This window comes from Heliangelus exortis, chromosome 1, assembly GCF_036169615.1.
Source record: "Heliangelus exortis chromosome 1, bHelExo1.hap1, whole genome shotgun sequence".
In the NCBI taxonomy this organism is placed as follows: Eukaryota; Metazoa; Chordata; class Aves; order Apodiformes; family Trochilidae; genus Heliangelus; species Heliangelus exortis.
The window spans coordinates 25,374,365-25,389,719 of record NC_092422.1 but is presented as its reverse complement, the minus strand read 5'-3'; the positions used below and the strand labels follow the sequence as shown (position 1 = coordinate 25,389,719).

The 15,355-nt window shown below is 43.2% G+C and overlaps 2 protein-coding genes across 4 annotated transcripts in view; one reads left to right on the top strand and one right to left on the bottom strand.

The window, feature by feature from the left end:
• The first annotated feature begins 1,789 nt into the window (after positions 1-1,789).
• Positions 1,790-10,303, top strand: STOML3 (stomatin like 3). The gene is made up of 7 exons (XM_071738247.1): positions 1,790-1,937; positions 5,819-5,922; positions 6,748-6,820; positions 8,044-8,126; positions 8,229-8,432; positions 9,704-9,838; positions 9,987-10,303. Exons 1-7 carry the CDS (start codon positions 1,886-1,888, stop codon positions 10,185-10,187), a joined length of 852 nt encoding a protein of 283 aa, XP_071594348.1. The 5' UTR covers positions 1,790-1,885; the 3' UTR covers positions 10,188-10,303.
• Positions 10,304-10,730: 427 nt separating this feature from the next.
• LOC139793452 (complement C4-A-like) overlaps positions 10,731-15,355 on the bottom strand; it is a 51,550-nt gene continuing 46,925 nt past the window's right edge. For all 3 annotated transcript variants that reach the window (XM_071738171.1, XM_071738190.1, XM_071738180.1), the window contains 2 exons: positions 13,775-13,907; positions 10,731-12,662 (listed from right to left, as the gene is read on the bottom strand). In XM_071738171.1, coding sequence (XP_071594272.1) covers positions 12,524-12,662; positions 13,775-13,907 — 272 coding nt within the window. In that variant the 3' untranslated portion in view covers positions 10,731-12,523. The remainder of the gene's footprint in view (positions 12,663-13,774; positions 13,908-15,355) is intronic.

The window sequence follows — 15,355 nt, the reverse complement described above, 5'->3', positions numbered from 1 at the left end:
CCAAGGAGAAAGTATTAAGATTGCCCTGCCTTTGACTTCAAATTTTTGAAATAGGGAATAAAGGTACAGCTGAAGGTAACAAAAGAAGAACTAATACAGCGATGTTCCTGAACGTAAAATAAAAATGCCTTCTGCTCTAGTCACCTTTCAAGGGATATTATTTGCAAACTACTCAGGGATTTATCCATAAAAAGCAGGGAACAATTATTTCAGCTAGATTTTAATATGTTTTGCTCTTATGATGGCGTAAGCAGTTCGGGCATTCACATGGCTTGGAATAATGTTATTTTCAATAAAATCAAGTTCCTTTCAAATTAAAACTATATGTTGAGGTAGTTTGGCATAGTATGTTCTAGTATGTTCTAGTATGTTCTAGCACGTTTTTATTCTGACTGTTTACCCTTGCTGCCCTTCTGGTAGGCATCTGTCCTGAACAGATTTGATCTGATGTGAGAAGCCAGTTAATCAGGAAAATGCTACAAGTGACTTCATATGGATATTGTCACATATTTGGGAGGGTGTAGCAATAAGGATGTCAATCCCAGTTTTGCAAGCTGTTTGTTCTGCTGGTTTTCACTGTGATTTAAAACCTCCCTTGAATGGTGGTTTCCTCTCTTAGGCTGGGCAAGGATTCTCTGGGGAGCAGTCAGATTTGACTGACCCATCTGGGGCCAAAGTGATTACTGGTGGGGATGACTTGGGTGAAATGAAGATGGAGCCAAAGCTTTCAAGATGTTCTAGATGATGGATGCCCATAGAAAACAGCCATATAATTAATGCAGCTCTAGGTCAAACTAATAAACTACATACAAAAAGCCATGTCTCATTTTTTTCACAAATAGCAAGCAACAGGTTTGTGTCCTTTAAGGAAGCTGCTCTCTGCCACCACAGCCTACAGGAATGGCTTAGTCTGAAATGCTATGCTTGTGAAAAATATTCAGGGGATAAGTTTCAAGACTTCAGAGCTGGAATGCTTCTGCTGTGGATTTTTAGGTTATATTTTTAGGATTAAACCTATTGTGATGTGCAGTATCAAGAAGTGTATGATGAGCTAATCTGTACAGTCCTCCAGGGAACCTCACCTGGAGGCAAATTGTGTTGCTAGTGTTTGAGATCTGAACAGAAGCTGAGCCCCATAATATTAAGACCTGTACAGCAGAGGAGCAGTCCTCAATCTGTATCCTCTGGCTTTAGTGTAATTTGAATTGGAAAAGACCTTTAAGATCATGGAGTCCAACTGTTAACCTAACACTGACAAGTCCACCACATGTCCCTAAGTGCCTCATCTACAAACCTTTAAAATAGCTTCAGGAATGGTGAGCTTCTCACCACTTATGTGGGGAGCCCATTCCAGTGCTTGACAACCTCCCCTTGTACAACTTAAAAGCCATTTACTCTCTTCCTATTACTTGTTACTTGGCAGAGGAGACCAACACTGACCTTACTACAACCTCTTTTTTGGTAGCTGTGGAGAGCAATTATGTCTCCCCTCAGTTTCCTTTTCTGCAGACTACATAGCCCCAGTTTCTTCAGCTGTTCCTCATAGGACTTATTCTCTCTTTTATCTCCTTTTTCTGTCCTTGTTTCTTCTTTCTGCTGACATGCTAGTGATTTATAGAAATAATTTTCAGCTTGGGTTTTGTGAGGTGTAAAACCAGCTGGGTCAAGTGCATCTCCAGCCAGAAGACCGTGGGGTTACTTCTGAGACAACCCTGATCCACAACACTGTGTAAACATCCTTTCCTCACCAGGTAACTGACTCCCAGAGGGCTCTTACACAGGTGGGGATTTCTCTCTCACACTTCTCTTTTCACTGCTTCACTCTGCTGTTTTGAGGTGTGTTGCTGTCTCATCTTCGAGGGCTTCTAAGCTTACCTCAAATGGGATGGAGCCCCAGAGAGTGACACCCAAGAAAAACAACACAGAGCATCTAATTGGTAAGCCTCTGTGTGTGTGGTGGTCTGTTTTTCAGTCCTGAAAAGGAGCAAAACTAATTAAAAAAAAAAAGTATGTTTGAATTCAGGCAGTCATGGTTTCTCCTCAATAAGCTACAGATGAAAATTCAGAATCTGCCACTGTGGCTGACAGGATAAATCACCTCGCACTGCCCTCCCAGGTTGTGTCAGCATCTGCCTCCCAGCAAACTGAGCCATGGGGCTGAAATATCTGATTCCAGTTCTATACACACTTCTGTATGTCTGCATAAGGTGGCAAGGGGAAAATACAAGTTAGCTAAGGAAGCTCCAAGAGGACATTTGATGTGTTTGAACCTGTGTGATGAACTTGCTCTCTTCAAGCAATGGAACTGCTACTGAACCAAAGCTGTTGTGCCAATGTGTGCTTTTTTCACCTTTATGTCTGGACAGAAATATGGAGAATGTGGTGGGACAAGTATGAGTCTTGATTGGGTAGAAAGCAGGGGGGTACGTAGTAGTTAAAGAAGACTGAGGCTACTCCATCTCTTTGTTGCTGTAGGAGCGTTGATAGATGTTTTTTTCCCACCATTCTTTATAATTTTCGCAAGACAATAGGGACATGAGTTTTTAAATTTGCTTAAGTTTCACACCCACATGGTTTTGTCTATCAAGTGTGTTCATGATCATAGAGACAGAATCGTTTAGGCTGGAAGAGAACTTTTAAGGTTATCAAGTCCAACAGCAGATAAGTACATCGAGAAAAAAGCAAAGTTAATCTTCTGAGTGTCCTGTAGCTTTTCCACAACTGCCGACTGATGAGCTCTCACATTCTGCAGCACATTGTGACTCTTGGTGTGCTCTGGCCTGTAGACCCAAGTGAGTTTTGCTTTGATTTGTTTTTTGTGGTTATGACTATTGTAATCCATATAAAGGCATGGAAATACCAGGTCACAGGTATGCTGAGTTGTGATTGATCCTAATTCTTCACTATTGTGTTTTTCTGGACTCTTCCATTTGTCTTGTGGTTCAATGGCTTGAAACTTTGGGGTATTCTGGAACCATTTGTGATTTTTTTTTTTTTTTTTTTTTTTTTTGAGATGTAGATCTGGATTCACTATTAAAAAGGCATGCTGATATATCCTTTTCTCATTGGAAGCTATGTTGGCACCAACCAGGATCGCTAGGACAATTATTACAGAGAAGGATTCACATGGACTTTGTCAAGTTGTCAAGTTTTGGATGTGGGCTTTTTTGCCCATAGTGGTGATAAGTGAGATCAGTCTGCAGAGTGCAGGCATTTGTTCCCAGTCAGTTTCCCCAGTCTGTGGATTGTCTCATTCCTACCAGAAATCTTCACAGTCATCTCACATAGATGATGGCAGCTGATGTTACAATCCAAAATTGCTTTTCAAGAGGTTCTTCATAACCAAGTTTGGTATTGGAGAGAAAGATCTTCAGACATTTTTCTGCAAGCTAATAATTTAGGTGAAGTAAAGAGAGAGAGGAATGCTGAGCTCTACTGAACAGAACATCCCCTTGAGATTAATTCCCCCAAACTTCAGAGAAAGAGCAAGGCATGATGCCCATTCCATGTGTTTCCTTGATCTCTTTCCACTGACTGAAGGGCTCTTGACTATGGTTCTTCATGTAGCCTGACACATGCCTAATGTGAGCTGAAAAACACTGTGTTGTGTAGAAGCAGCAGTGAAAACGTGAAAGATTTTCATGTCAAATCCTGAAAGTCCTGTCTTCATACACATGGCCTTAACATTTGAATTGTAATTTACTCAGTGGAGCTTCTCAAATCTTTCCTCTCACTGGTTGCAGCATGACTGAGGGTATCTCATGAAACAGTCAGGGATTTCAAATTATTGTTGATTGGAAAGGGTTGGGAGGAAACCCAGGCTCCTGTACAGTAGTTCTGCACCCACCACAGAGAGTCAAAAGGAGGCCTTGGCCCCTGTGGACACAAACCCATTCATGTGTGAGTGATTAAATCTGCAGCAGAGATCTCAGAAGCAGAATCATAGAATGGTTTGGGTTGGAAAGGACCTCAAAGATCATCTCATTCCAACCCCCCTGTGTGGGCAGGGACACCTCCCACCTGACCAGGTTGCTCAGAGCCCCCTCCAACCTGGCCTTGAACACTGCCAGGGAGGGGCAGCCACAGCTTCCCTGAGCAATCTGCACCAGTGTCTCACTGCCCTCATAGTACAGAATTTCTTTCAAATATCTAACCTAAGTCTACTCTCTCCCAGCTTAAGGCCATTACCTATCACTCCACACCCCTGTAAAAAGTCCCTCCCTCCCCAGCTTTCCTTTAGGCCCCTTCAGGTACTGGAATGCTTCTCTAAGGTATCCCTGGAGCCTTCTCCTCTCCAGACTGAACAACCCCAACTCAGTCTGTCTTCATAGAGAGGTGCCCCAGCCCTCTGAGCATCTTTGTGGCCTCCTCTGGACTTCCTCCAACAGCTCCATGTCCTTCCTGTATCAGGGGCTCCAGAACTGGACACAGGAATGGAATCTCACTGAAGTGGAGCAGAGGGGGAGAATCCCTTCCCTCAACCTGCTGGCCACGCTTCTGATGCATCCCAGGACCCAAATGGCTTTCTGGGCTGCAAGGACACATTGCTGGCTCATGTTAAGCTTCTGGTCCATCACCACCCCCAAGTCCTTCTCCTCAGGGCAGTTCTCAAGCATCAGGAAGGGCAGCAGCAAAAGGCATGGTTGTAACCCCCAGGTTTGCAGTTAGTACTGCCTGGGGCCAAAGCCCAGCCATGCCCGGAGGAGGGGAGAGGGGAAGGAGCTGCAGGAGGGCTGTGTGTGATGTATCCTCCCCTGGCCTTGCGGGGGCTTTTCTGATAAACCTCTTGGTCCTGCTCTGCTACTCTGTTAGTTTGTGACTTACAGATCAGGTGGTCTCAGGCTGTTCCACTGTGGTGACAAGTTCTTTCACCAATTTGTATAAATGTATACAAATTTTCAATTTGTATAAAATTAGTTGTTAACTGTTTATCAGTTACATCTACATGTATGTTTTATTTTATGTCAGTGCTACCCTATACTTTTGAAGTAACACATTCAAGGCACATTGTGTTTTTCCGTTAGCATGCGGGTGATTGTCTGAGGAGATCTCTGAACTTTCTCCTGCCTCTTCCCCTTGTGATGGGAAACAGGTTCTGGCATTCAACTTTCTTGCAGCTGATGCTCATGCCTACAAAAAACCTTTTCTGGCCCAAATTGGGATGCCCTTGGGGCTAGCCCAGCCCCCATCCCTGCTGCTTCTGCTTATCTCATGACTCTCCTGATCCAAGGCATTTAGCAAAACTCATTGGACCTTGCAGTGCTGTGTCCTTGTGGCAGAATTATCCTGTTTTTCTCTTTGCCTGCCTCCATGCCTCTTCGAAGACCTCAGTAGCTCCAGCTGCTCTTTGAAGAGCAGCTGCTCCTTGATCACCTTTTCTTTATGAAGAGCCTCCCAAACTTTTAGTACCTTAACAACAACTTATCACTGCCTTCCCTTCAGGTACTAAAATAATGAAACTATTTTGAAATACCCTGGTTTCATTATAGTGAAATAAGGAAATTCCATTATAATGAAATTTGGGGATGAGATGAATTGCACACAGTGAGAGAACTGCTCAGAATGTATGGACATGTGTTTTGACAAGGACTGATTTTGAAGCTTATGGTCGAGTGGATGAATTGGTCCACCAGGATTCCTCAAAACATTAATCTAAAGCCAGCAAGAACTCCCCTCATTTTCCTTGTTACTTGCATCATAAATCATAAATTGTTGCCATGCAAACTAAATCTTTTGCCCCAGCCATGGCACACTGAGAGCGATTCATATCCATGCGTACTCCACCCAATGATTTTTTTTTATTGTTATTTTTTTATAGCTGACAGGAGAGAAGGAATTGGTGTCTGTGGTTGGATCCTGGTTTCTCTTTCCTTCCTCCTGGTGCTTATTACCTTTCCTATTTCCATCTGGGCATGTACCAAGGTAAGCTAATGATATTTGGGGTGCATGAAGGATTCTCTATTAACATTGCTGTTACTTATATTTATTGAATTTGTTAAGGCAAGGCACTTCACATTCATTTTTTGGAAATCATAAGGGCTTGTAGCAAAGATGTGGTCTGGGACTGAGATCCATGTTTTTCCACTGACTTTCTATCTCATCACAACTTGCTCATATTTTCATCCAGTCTCAACTTCCACCATCAGGTAAACTTCCCTCCTTTACAACACTGGGATGAGAAATATACAAACTGTTCTGAAGGACTTGTATTTGATGCTGGCAGCCATAGTGATGAACACAAGTACATGGGGTATGGTCCCCTGCACAGAATGACTAGATAACCTAAACACACAAAATGCCCCTTCAAGACACAGTCATAATTTGATTAATTTAAAGCAGGTTTTAGGGGTGAGCTACCAGGGTGATTGCCCTGAACACCAGGCCATGAGAAGTCCTGGTACAATAACTGCAGTAGTTAGACAGATTATCTGAAATGAGACACACTTTGCCCACAGCTTCCCTGAGTGTAACACTGATGTTAAGAGGGTTGTGGGAAACCTCATTAGATCAGTGGCTGATCTTTCATATTTGATCTGTTTTGTATCCTGTCTGCAAGGCAGGGTCTGAGTATTTCCAGCAAAGCACGAGGTGAGGAAAAGATGTAAAATGCTTAGTGATTTGAGATTTATTGGTTCCTATATCTTTTATATTCAAATTTAATACAGCTGTCAAAAATTTAAAAAAAATCAGACCAGAGAGCAGGAATAGAGTTGGTTGTAAAATTCTAAATTTAAAATATTTTTCCAGGTTATCAGAGAATATGAACGTGCTGTTGTATTTCGGCTGGGACGAATACTGTCTAAGAAAGCAAAGGGACCAGGTGAATGCATGCTGGTTTATTCCAATAAGATTCACTGTTATTATTTTATTATGATACACTCTAACCACATAGAGAATTGCAGAGATTCTTTAAACCTAAAGGTGGACAAGCTGATCCTCCCTGCTGCAGTTCCTTTCCCTGTAGGCTGTTTTGTTTTGGGTTTTTTTTTGTTTTCTGGAGAGAAAATAAAGCCACCCCCCCTCATTCACAGCACAACTCAGAAGGACCTTGGTACCAGGTATGGCTTTGGTGTTGAGTAAGTTGGACAACAGAAGGCTGAGCTCATGCTGCCAACAGTGGTGGGGACAGGGGAATTTGAAATGCAGTCCTCAGCTCTGTCAGCTCTTTCTGAGTGAGTGTGGCCACCCTCACTGTACCTCACTTGCAATACTGCTCATTGAAGCCAGCTCTTTAGGTGTCTTCTACTGTGACAGTGGCAAATGTGGCAGGACAGGGACCCTGCATTTTTACAGAGTTGGTCACAGCCACCCACACTACAAATCACAAAGACAAACCAAACATGACAAACAACACAAAGACAAACAATATGAGGTATTTCCATTGGTGTAGTTACTGGCTCTGTGCAATGAAACTGGACAAACTGGAAGTGGAAGTAAGAGGAAGAAGGCCTTTCCAGATACTTGTCCATCCTCTTGAATGAGAGCCATGTGATCCAAAGAGCAGCCAGGACATGAGCAGAACTCTTCTGTGTGACTCTGGGCAGCTGAGCAAGGTGCTGAGATTAGAAGAAAGTCAGACTGGGGATTCCTTTACAGGATGAGTCAGATCTTAGGATAACATTCCTCATGTGGGGGCCTATAGGAATCTGGACCTCGGAGATGTCTTTCCTGGGGACACACTTCCATAAATGGCTTATGACTTAAAGAGGGGAGAATAAAGAAAGTTATGGCAGGAGTTTTTGCCAAAAGTCTCCTTCCAGATTTGAGACTAGAACTGCAATCTGCCCATTTTCACTCCAGTTCCCTGGGCCATTAAACTGTAATACATTCACTTTACTAAAGATATCTGCATTTCCCTCTGCTATTTGGAAATACAAAACCTCACTGTTGTCACCTCCCATAGCAGAAAGGACAGCTGTAGCAGTAAGGTGGGCTCATTTCCCACCTTGTGGATATTTCCATTTCTTTGCTTTGTATGGGATACTTGGCTCAAGACTTAGCTTTCAGAAACAAGTGTTTCATCTAATTGTTTTTATTTTTCAGGTTTGATCCTCATACTTCCATGTACAGATACATTTATCAAGGTTGATCTTAGAACTGTTACCTGTAACATCCCTCCACAAGAGGTAACAATTCTCTAGCAGCCAGGGGGAAAAAAATATTTCCTTTCCTTGGCAAAGGATGTTTTGTTGGAGATTTGTCTAATTTTGTACATTTCTTGCATGCAGATTCTCACAAAAGATGCTGTCACTGTCCAAGTTGATGGGGTGGTGTCCTACAGGATCCACAGTGCTGTCAGTGCTGTTGCTAATGTCACTGATGTCCACTCAGCTACCTTGCTCTTGGCACAGTCAACCCTGAGAAATGTCCTTGGTACACAGAGCTTGGCTCAGCTCCTGTCCAGTCGTGAGGAGATTATGCACAGTATCCAGGTAAATCTGGCTCTCAAAATTCAATTGCAAGCATGGAGATGTGTCCTGGGGAGTAGCATATTAGAAAAAATCTCTCTCTTTTTTTTTTTTTTTTCTTCAACAATGGCAACAAAATTTTCCTTTGTGTTTGTTTCTTGTGATTTTTTTGGTTTGGTTTGGTTTTTTATTTAATTATACATCTCATTGCTGGAGTCAGAAAGAGTTATTTTAAAGTTTTTTTTCCCAGGTTGTTGTAGAAGAGATATTTCCTATCAAAAAGCAATGAAGATTCTGAAATAATCCAGTGACTTGAATAGGTCAGTTTATCCTTTGCACTGAGGCTACTTCTCATGGCAAACTCAATCTGTCTTCAGCAGATCCTTGATTGAGGTTTAATCATGGGAAGGCTTGTAGCTCCTGTCATAGCAACTAAGAATTCAGAACCAAACTGTTTCATGCTTTAAAATGCCCTGGAAACATAGAATCATAGAATGGCTTGGGCTGGAAGAGACCTTAAGGATCACATAGTTCCAACTCCCCTGCCATGAGCAGAGACACCCTCCCCTAGACCAGGTTGCTCCAAGACCCATCCCACCTGGCCTTGAACACTTCCAGGGAGAGAGCAGCCACAACTTCTCTGGACAACTGTGCCCGTGCCTCACCACCCTTTGGTTTTTTGTTTGCAGCCAAGGAAGAGAAGAAATTCAACCCTGATTTACCCTTTTCAGTCAAGGCATAGTCTAATCAGAGAGGGACTGTATTGCTCTGCAGCCAGGAGTATGGTGCTGAGCAGACCTGAGGTCATGGTGGTGATGGGGGCTGCAGAGGTGCCCAGGAGCCTGAGTACAGAATAGCATGATGGTGTATGGTGGTTGTGTGTGATAGTGTATGGTGGTTGTACGTGATAGTGTATGGTGGTTTTCACCCACAGTGTGCTTTTGTCTGCTTTCACAGTGTTGTGTTGTTTTCTGTTGTGCTGTCACTGTAGTATTACTTTGTAAAAGGGAGAAGTTTGGTAAGTGCCCACCTAAAGAAAGGACGGGGTTCATAACTTAGGAGGCAAGTGGAGAGGTCATACAGGAAACACCAATGTTGATCAGCAGGAGTTTCATAAGGTTGTGGTGCCTGCTGTACACACACCATGTTGGACAACACTGTGCCAGGAGGGCTTTGACTCTGTTATGCAGGACTGCACGTGGCCTTTCCTTCTCTCTGGGCAGCAGGGCACATTGCCTGCTCTTCTCTCTGCCAGCACTGTGCTCTTCATGGTGGATTGTTTCCTTGTCCCTAAGGCTGTCCTCGACAGTGCCACAGAGCAGTGGGGTATCCAAGTGGCCCATGTGGAGATCAGAGATGTGAGGATCCCTGTCACCATGCAGAGGGCAATGGCAGCTGAAGCAGAGGCTGCTCGAGAAGCAAGAGCTCAGGTGAGACCCATGGCAATGTCTACTCCCAAGCTTTCCTATCACTGTCCCAGGCATCCAGGTGCCTGTTGGTTTTCTCCTCATTGTGAAGGTGGATTTTTCAGGCTATAGGCAGTGTTGCAGTGGCTTTTCCTTTTCTCTTACTCTGCAGGTTTTGGCAGCAGAAGGAGAAATGAATGCTTCCAAGGCCCTCAAGCAAGCATCCATGGTGCTGGCCGAGTCTCCAGCAGGTCTCCAGCTGCGCTACCTGCAAACATTAACAACCCTGGCAGCAGAGAATAATTCCACCATTGTCATCCCGTTCCCTATAAATATGCTTGAGAGTTTAGGGCAGAAAAATAGAGGGGGATAGAGACTGTTCTACACTAACTCCTAGGGCAGAGAGATTTGAAGGGTTTCCCAGGAAGCAAGGGCTTTTCCAGAGCAAAAGTTGAAGCATGCTTGGGTCCTCTGAAAATAAGAGTAAAAATAGTTGATAATGACATATAGTGCTGGCATTAGGAGAACTAGAACATAGAATCATAGAATTTCCAGGGTTGGAAGACCTTTAAGATCATCCAGTTCCAACCCCCCTGCCATGGGCAGGGATACCTCCCGCTAGATCAGGCTGCTCAAAGCCCTGTCCAGCCTGGCCTTAAAAACTTCCAGGGATGAGGCTTCCACCTCCTCTCTGGGCAACCTGTTCCAGTGCCTCACCACCCTCATGGTGAAGAACTTCTTCCTAATATCTAATCTAAATCTACCCTCCTCTAGTTTGAAACCATTCCCTCTAGTCCTATAATTTTAATTTTTACTGACTTTATTAGTTCAGCCACTCAGCAATTTCAGCTTAGGCTCATCTCCAAGTGAAATGGAAGAAAATATGCAAAATGCAATAAGACGTATAAAATGCATGTTAGACCTAATATGAAATTTTAATGATGCTTTTCACCACATTTTACAGAGTCTTGAGTGTAGAAAATATGTGATTATTTGTCTGCTAAGCAGGAACTTCTGAGCTCTTGATATATTCCACACAGCAGAAGGGTCAGATTCTGGTTTTTAACTCAAGTCCTATGGACTGGAAAGAAGGATTTAGCCTCTAACCTTAGAGGCATTCTTCCGTAACTATTTGCAGAGTTACAGGATAATTGGTATGTCAGTGGAATAGCCTATACTTTGTCTTCTATGAGTAGAAATTAGCACTTGCTTTACTGACCTCAGCTTTGCAACTAAAGGAAGAGATTATCTGTCCAGGCATCACAGTCACATTTCCTAAATCTGACAGCTGGGCAAACCTCAAAGGAAACAAACTGTCCTATGTCAACTTAAGTGCCTGTCTTGCACCTTCAGGAGGTTTCTCATCCTCCTTTGCTGATGTCAGGAAGTAGTTGTGGAGAAGGTGCTGGGACAAAGACAGTGCTATGAACATCTGAGGAAAGTGACCTGCCCACCAGACACAGCTTCTTCTCATTGCAGCTCTTCTCTGCTTCATGCATGCCTGTCAATTGGCTTTTTGTTTGCAAACTAAAGAAGTAAAACCTGTACTTGCAAGTCATCTGCTTATCAATGTTATTAAAAAAAAAAAAAAAAAAAAAAAAGATAACTTCTTCCTTATTCTAAGAAAAGTGAGAGTTTGAATTTTGGGGTTACTTTTGTTGTCAACTTAGTTTGACACTCATGGAAGCCTCTATAGCTTCCATGAATATATATAAATATGTATATAAGTACAGCTTCCATAGCTGTGGCAGCAAAAGCCTCACCTTTCCCTGGCAAATACTGCATCTCCATTGCAGAGCTGTTTGCATAGCCACAGAAGCAGCAAAGCTTTAGAGAAGTGCAACCACAGATTTTTTAAAATTACTTTTAAAAGTAATTAAAAATTAATTCAATTCTAAAAAAATTAAAAAAAAAAATAGCTTGAAAGACATGTGACTACTGAGTGCAATTAAGAAGCAATTCTGTGCCCTCAGTAAGCTGCCAGCACTAACAAGCCTGTGCAGGCCTTCTGGGTGGACACAGGACACATCCAGTCCAGTTGCCCATCTTTGATGCTGGGTGGGTTCCAGTTCAGAAGTGTGTATGAGAATCCCACTGTGCTGCAAGTGGGGACATTTGTTTGCTGACTGAGGACTCATAATTAAAATCAGAAATTAACTGATGTGCTGAAGTGTGAGAAGTAGTGTCTCTTTTCTTTTGGTAGCAGCGTAACACAGGCTCTGCTTGATAAGGCCATGAATGCCCACCCTTCTTTCTGAGTCATGCAAATTTCTTGGCCATTTTTGTTTTGTTTTGGGTTTTTTTTGTTTTGTTGGTTGGTTTGGTTTTATTTTGTTCTTCCAGTGGTAGTATGATAGTGGCTGCTGGAATTAAGCAGCCCTGTGAGCCCAATGATTTTTTATTTGATCTCCTGCCAGATAATTGCATCGTTGTATAACTGACCAGGGAGACACAAATTCCTGCTGTGTCCTCACCCGTGTCAGGGACAATAAGCACAATAACTATCAGAGTAACTGCAATTTTTTGTCGTATTACACCCTCCTCCCCCATACATCTGTGAGAAGATGTCCGAGTCAGCAAAACAGATAGGAGTAGAAGCAGCTCTGCAGAGCTTCAGATGCTGCTCTGCTGCATGGGCTTTGCAAGAAAATTTTGGGAAGAATCCAAGTCCCAGTCCCACGGATAGGATGTGGGGAGCAGAGGAGCCCTTCAGAAGAGACAGAGGTTGTCATCCTTGCTCATGAAGTCCTGCAGGTCAGCACAGGCTTGCCGGTGCAGGGTGGTGCGGCACTCACTGTCCCCTGGAATTTTTTCGATCCAGGTTTGTGCATCAAGGAAGTACTGCATCCTGAGGGCAAGAGGGACAGGGAAAGGTGGTGAGTTGCTGCTGGTGAACTGGAGCAATGGGAAAGCCTAAGCCCCCCAAAATCTTGCATCGCTACTCTGAGAGCAGGAGGAGTTACATTAACTAAGAAACTTGTCTGAAACCGAGTTTCATCAGCAGGATAGGTGAACTTTGAATAAAGTTTGGGAAGGGTCAATGCCAAGCTGGGATGAACCTGGCTGTACCTGTGCTTTGAGTGACACCAGAGAAGCTTGGACTACATTTTCTACAAAACTCCCTTTGGAGTTTTCCAAAGTGGCACAAAAAAGCCCCATGTGCACACCAGTGGGACACAGAGAAAGGGGTTTTAGTTTCTATTGACTACCCCAAAATGTTTCTGAATTTTCTGTGGTATGAAGCTTCGGGCATTTTATGACTGGAGAAGACTTCAGAGGTTTCACCTCTGCTGGAGTCTTCAGCCTTCTGTTGAATCAGACCCCTGGCTTCAGCACTCACATTGGTGTCATACAGAGATGGGGGAAAGAGACTTTTTAAGGAAAAGGTGCTCACAGTTTGATTGAGATCTCCTAGAGGCTTTCAGAGACACTGAAGGGATATGAAACATCCATAGGTTCCTTGCTGACTAAATCCTCCTCAGACACATTCCCTTGTTTCATTAAAACACAACCATGAGAAATCAGAAGAATATGCTCTTTGCATGCATGATATAACAGAAACTTTGAGAGCTGCTCTTAGCCACAGTCCCACCCAGGCCCCCACACATGAAATGTGTAAGGCATCTGTAGTAGATGGAACTGTGTAGCATTTCCCATTTCTTTTTCTAGATCTGATTTTTTAACCCAGTGGAATAAGGACCAGATTTTGATTCTAAGAAGAATAAGAAGCAGGTTCTGCACAGATAGATGAGCTGATAGATTTAGGTGGCTGAATTGTTCCCCACAGCTTGCCTTCTGACAAGCTGTGGAGTAGCACTCTCTGCATTTTAGTAAAGCCAGCAGAATCAATCCTTCAGAAATTTGGCCTTCCCTTTGCTTTCTGCAGGTTCTCTAACTGAGTCTCCTCTGGAATCACTGTCCCTCCACCAGCAGCTGCTGCTCAGAAACCATTGCACTTACTGGTTGTTGCAGTCAACCAGTTTCCCATCTTTCCCCATCAGGAGGTACCGTTTGCCAGGGACCACCTTTAACCTGCATGCGGAGCGCTTCAGGAACTGTCGGTGTGCACCCACTTGGATGCTCTCATCAGCAGCTGTGGAAAGAGAAGAGAAAAACCCCATGAACTAGAAGAAAAAAGTAGAACTGTGGCCCATAAACACAACCTCTTGGGATGATTTACACCGCTGCTAAATGAAGTTAATATTTAATTTGAGAGTTGTGGCTTGGCATCGGAATAAATGGCCATGCGGTGTTAGGGTATTTCTTTTAACATTACTTGACAAAAAATAAGGGATTTCTGGCTTAGCTGAACAACAGTTTTCAAAGCCCCATTGAAAAAAAAACCAAAAATAACAGCAATATTCTAATTTATTACTCTCTTTCTACCTATAATGTAAAATGTCATGTACAAATGTGGTGACAAACTCAACACAAAAGCAGTTTAAATTACAGGAAAGACACCACAGTCTTCCTATCAGTTACCAGAAGCTTGTGCAGCTTACTGGTCTCTAAAGTATTACATTACAAGTGTGGAAAGTCCACTATTCAAAAGAAAATCCTAAGAGTAGAATAAAAATGTGCAGTAGAACACTAATAAGATTTCAGACAATTGGACAGAGAGTGCTAATATGAGAAACCTAGCACAAAGACTTTTACATTTTTCCTAGTTAGAACTTATATTCATTTTACATACAGTACTGATAGGCCAGAGGAAAGTCACTCTTCAGTATTATATGCTGGGTCACACCTGCATTTTTCCAAAGATTAATAGAGTACTGTCGGTTTTCTTATACAACCCAAGTCCTTTCTATTGTTCCTATGCTATATGGTGTACTTAATTTTTATTTAGTTCAGGGAATGCAGAGTTGAATCAGAACTACTTGAGAAAAAGATGAAAATGGTCTCATGTAGAATCATAAGATCATAGAATTGCTCAGGCTGCAAAAGACCTGAGAGTCCAGCCTCATACTAACCCTATTACCCTATTCCTGATGAGCCACCACTAAACTATGTCCCACATCCAGATGATTTTTAAACACATTCAGGGATGGAGACTCAACCACCCCCCTGAGGAGCCTGTTCCAGAGCCTAACGACCCTTTCTGTAAAGAAGTTTCTCCTGATATCAAACTTAAGTCTCTCCTGACACAGCTTGAGGCCATTTCCCCTTGTCCTGTCACCTGTCACCAGTGAGAAGAGACCAACCCCTAAAGTTGCCCCTCAACCTCCTTTTCCCCAGACTAAATACTCCCAACACCCTCAGTCACTCCTCATAGGGGACGTTTTCCAAACCCTTCACCAGCTTTGTTGCCCTTCTTTGGACCTGCTTCAACACTCAATGTCCCTTTTGTATTGAGGTGCCCAAAACTGAACACAGAACTCGAGGTGGGGCCTCACCAGTGCCAAGTACAGGGTCAGGATCACTTCCCCAGTCCTGCTGGTCACACAATTTCTGATACAAGCCAGGATGCCATTGGCCTTCTTGGCCACCTGTGCACATTGCTGGCTCATATGCAGCTGACTGTCAATCAATACACCAAGG

Bases quoted from the DNA above. Each gene is read 5' to 3' on its own strand.
- STOML3 (XM_071738247.1), top strand. From the start codon at position 1,886: ATGGAGCCCCAGAGAGTGACACCCAAGAAAAACAACACAGAGCATCTA. The intron at 6,821-8,043 runs GTGAATGCATGC...TTTATTTTTCAG, and splicing joins TAAGAAAGCAAAGGGACCAG to GTTTGATCCTCATACTTCCA. The intron at 9,839-9,986 runs GTGAGACCCATG...CTTACTCTGCAG, and splicing joins CTCGAGAAGCAAGAGCTCAG to GTTTTGGCAGCAGAAGGAGA.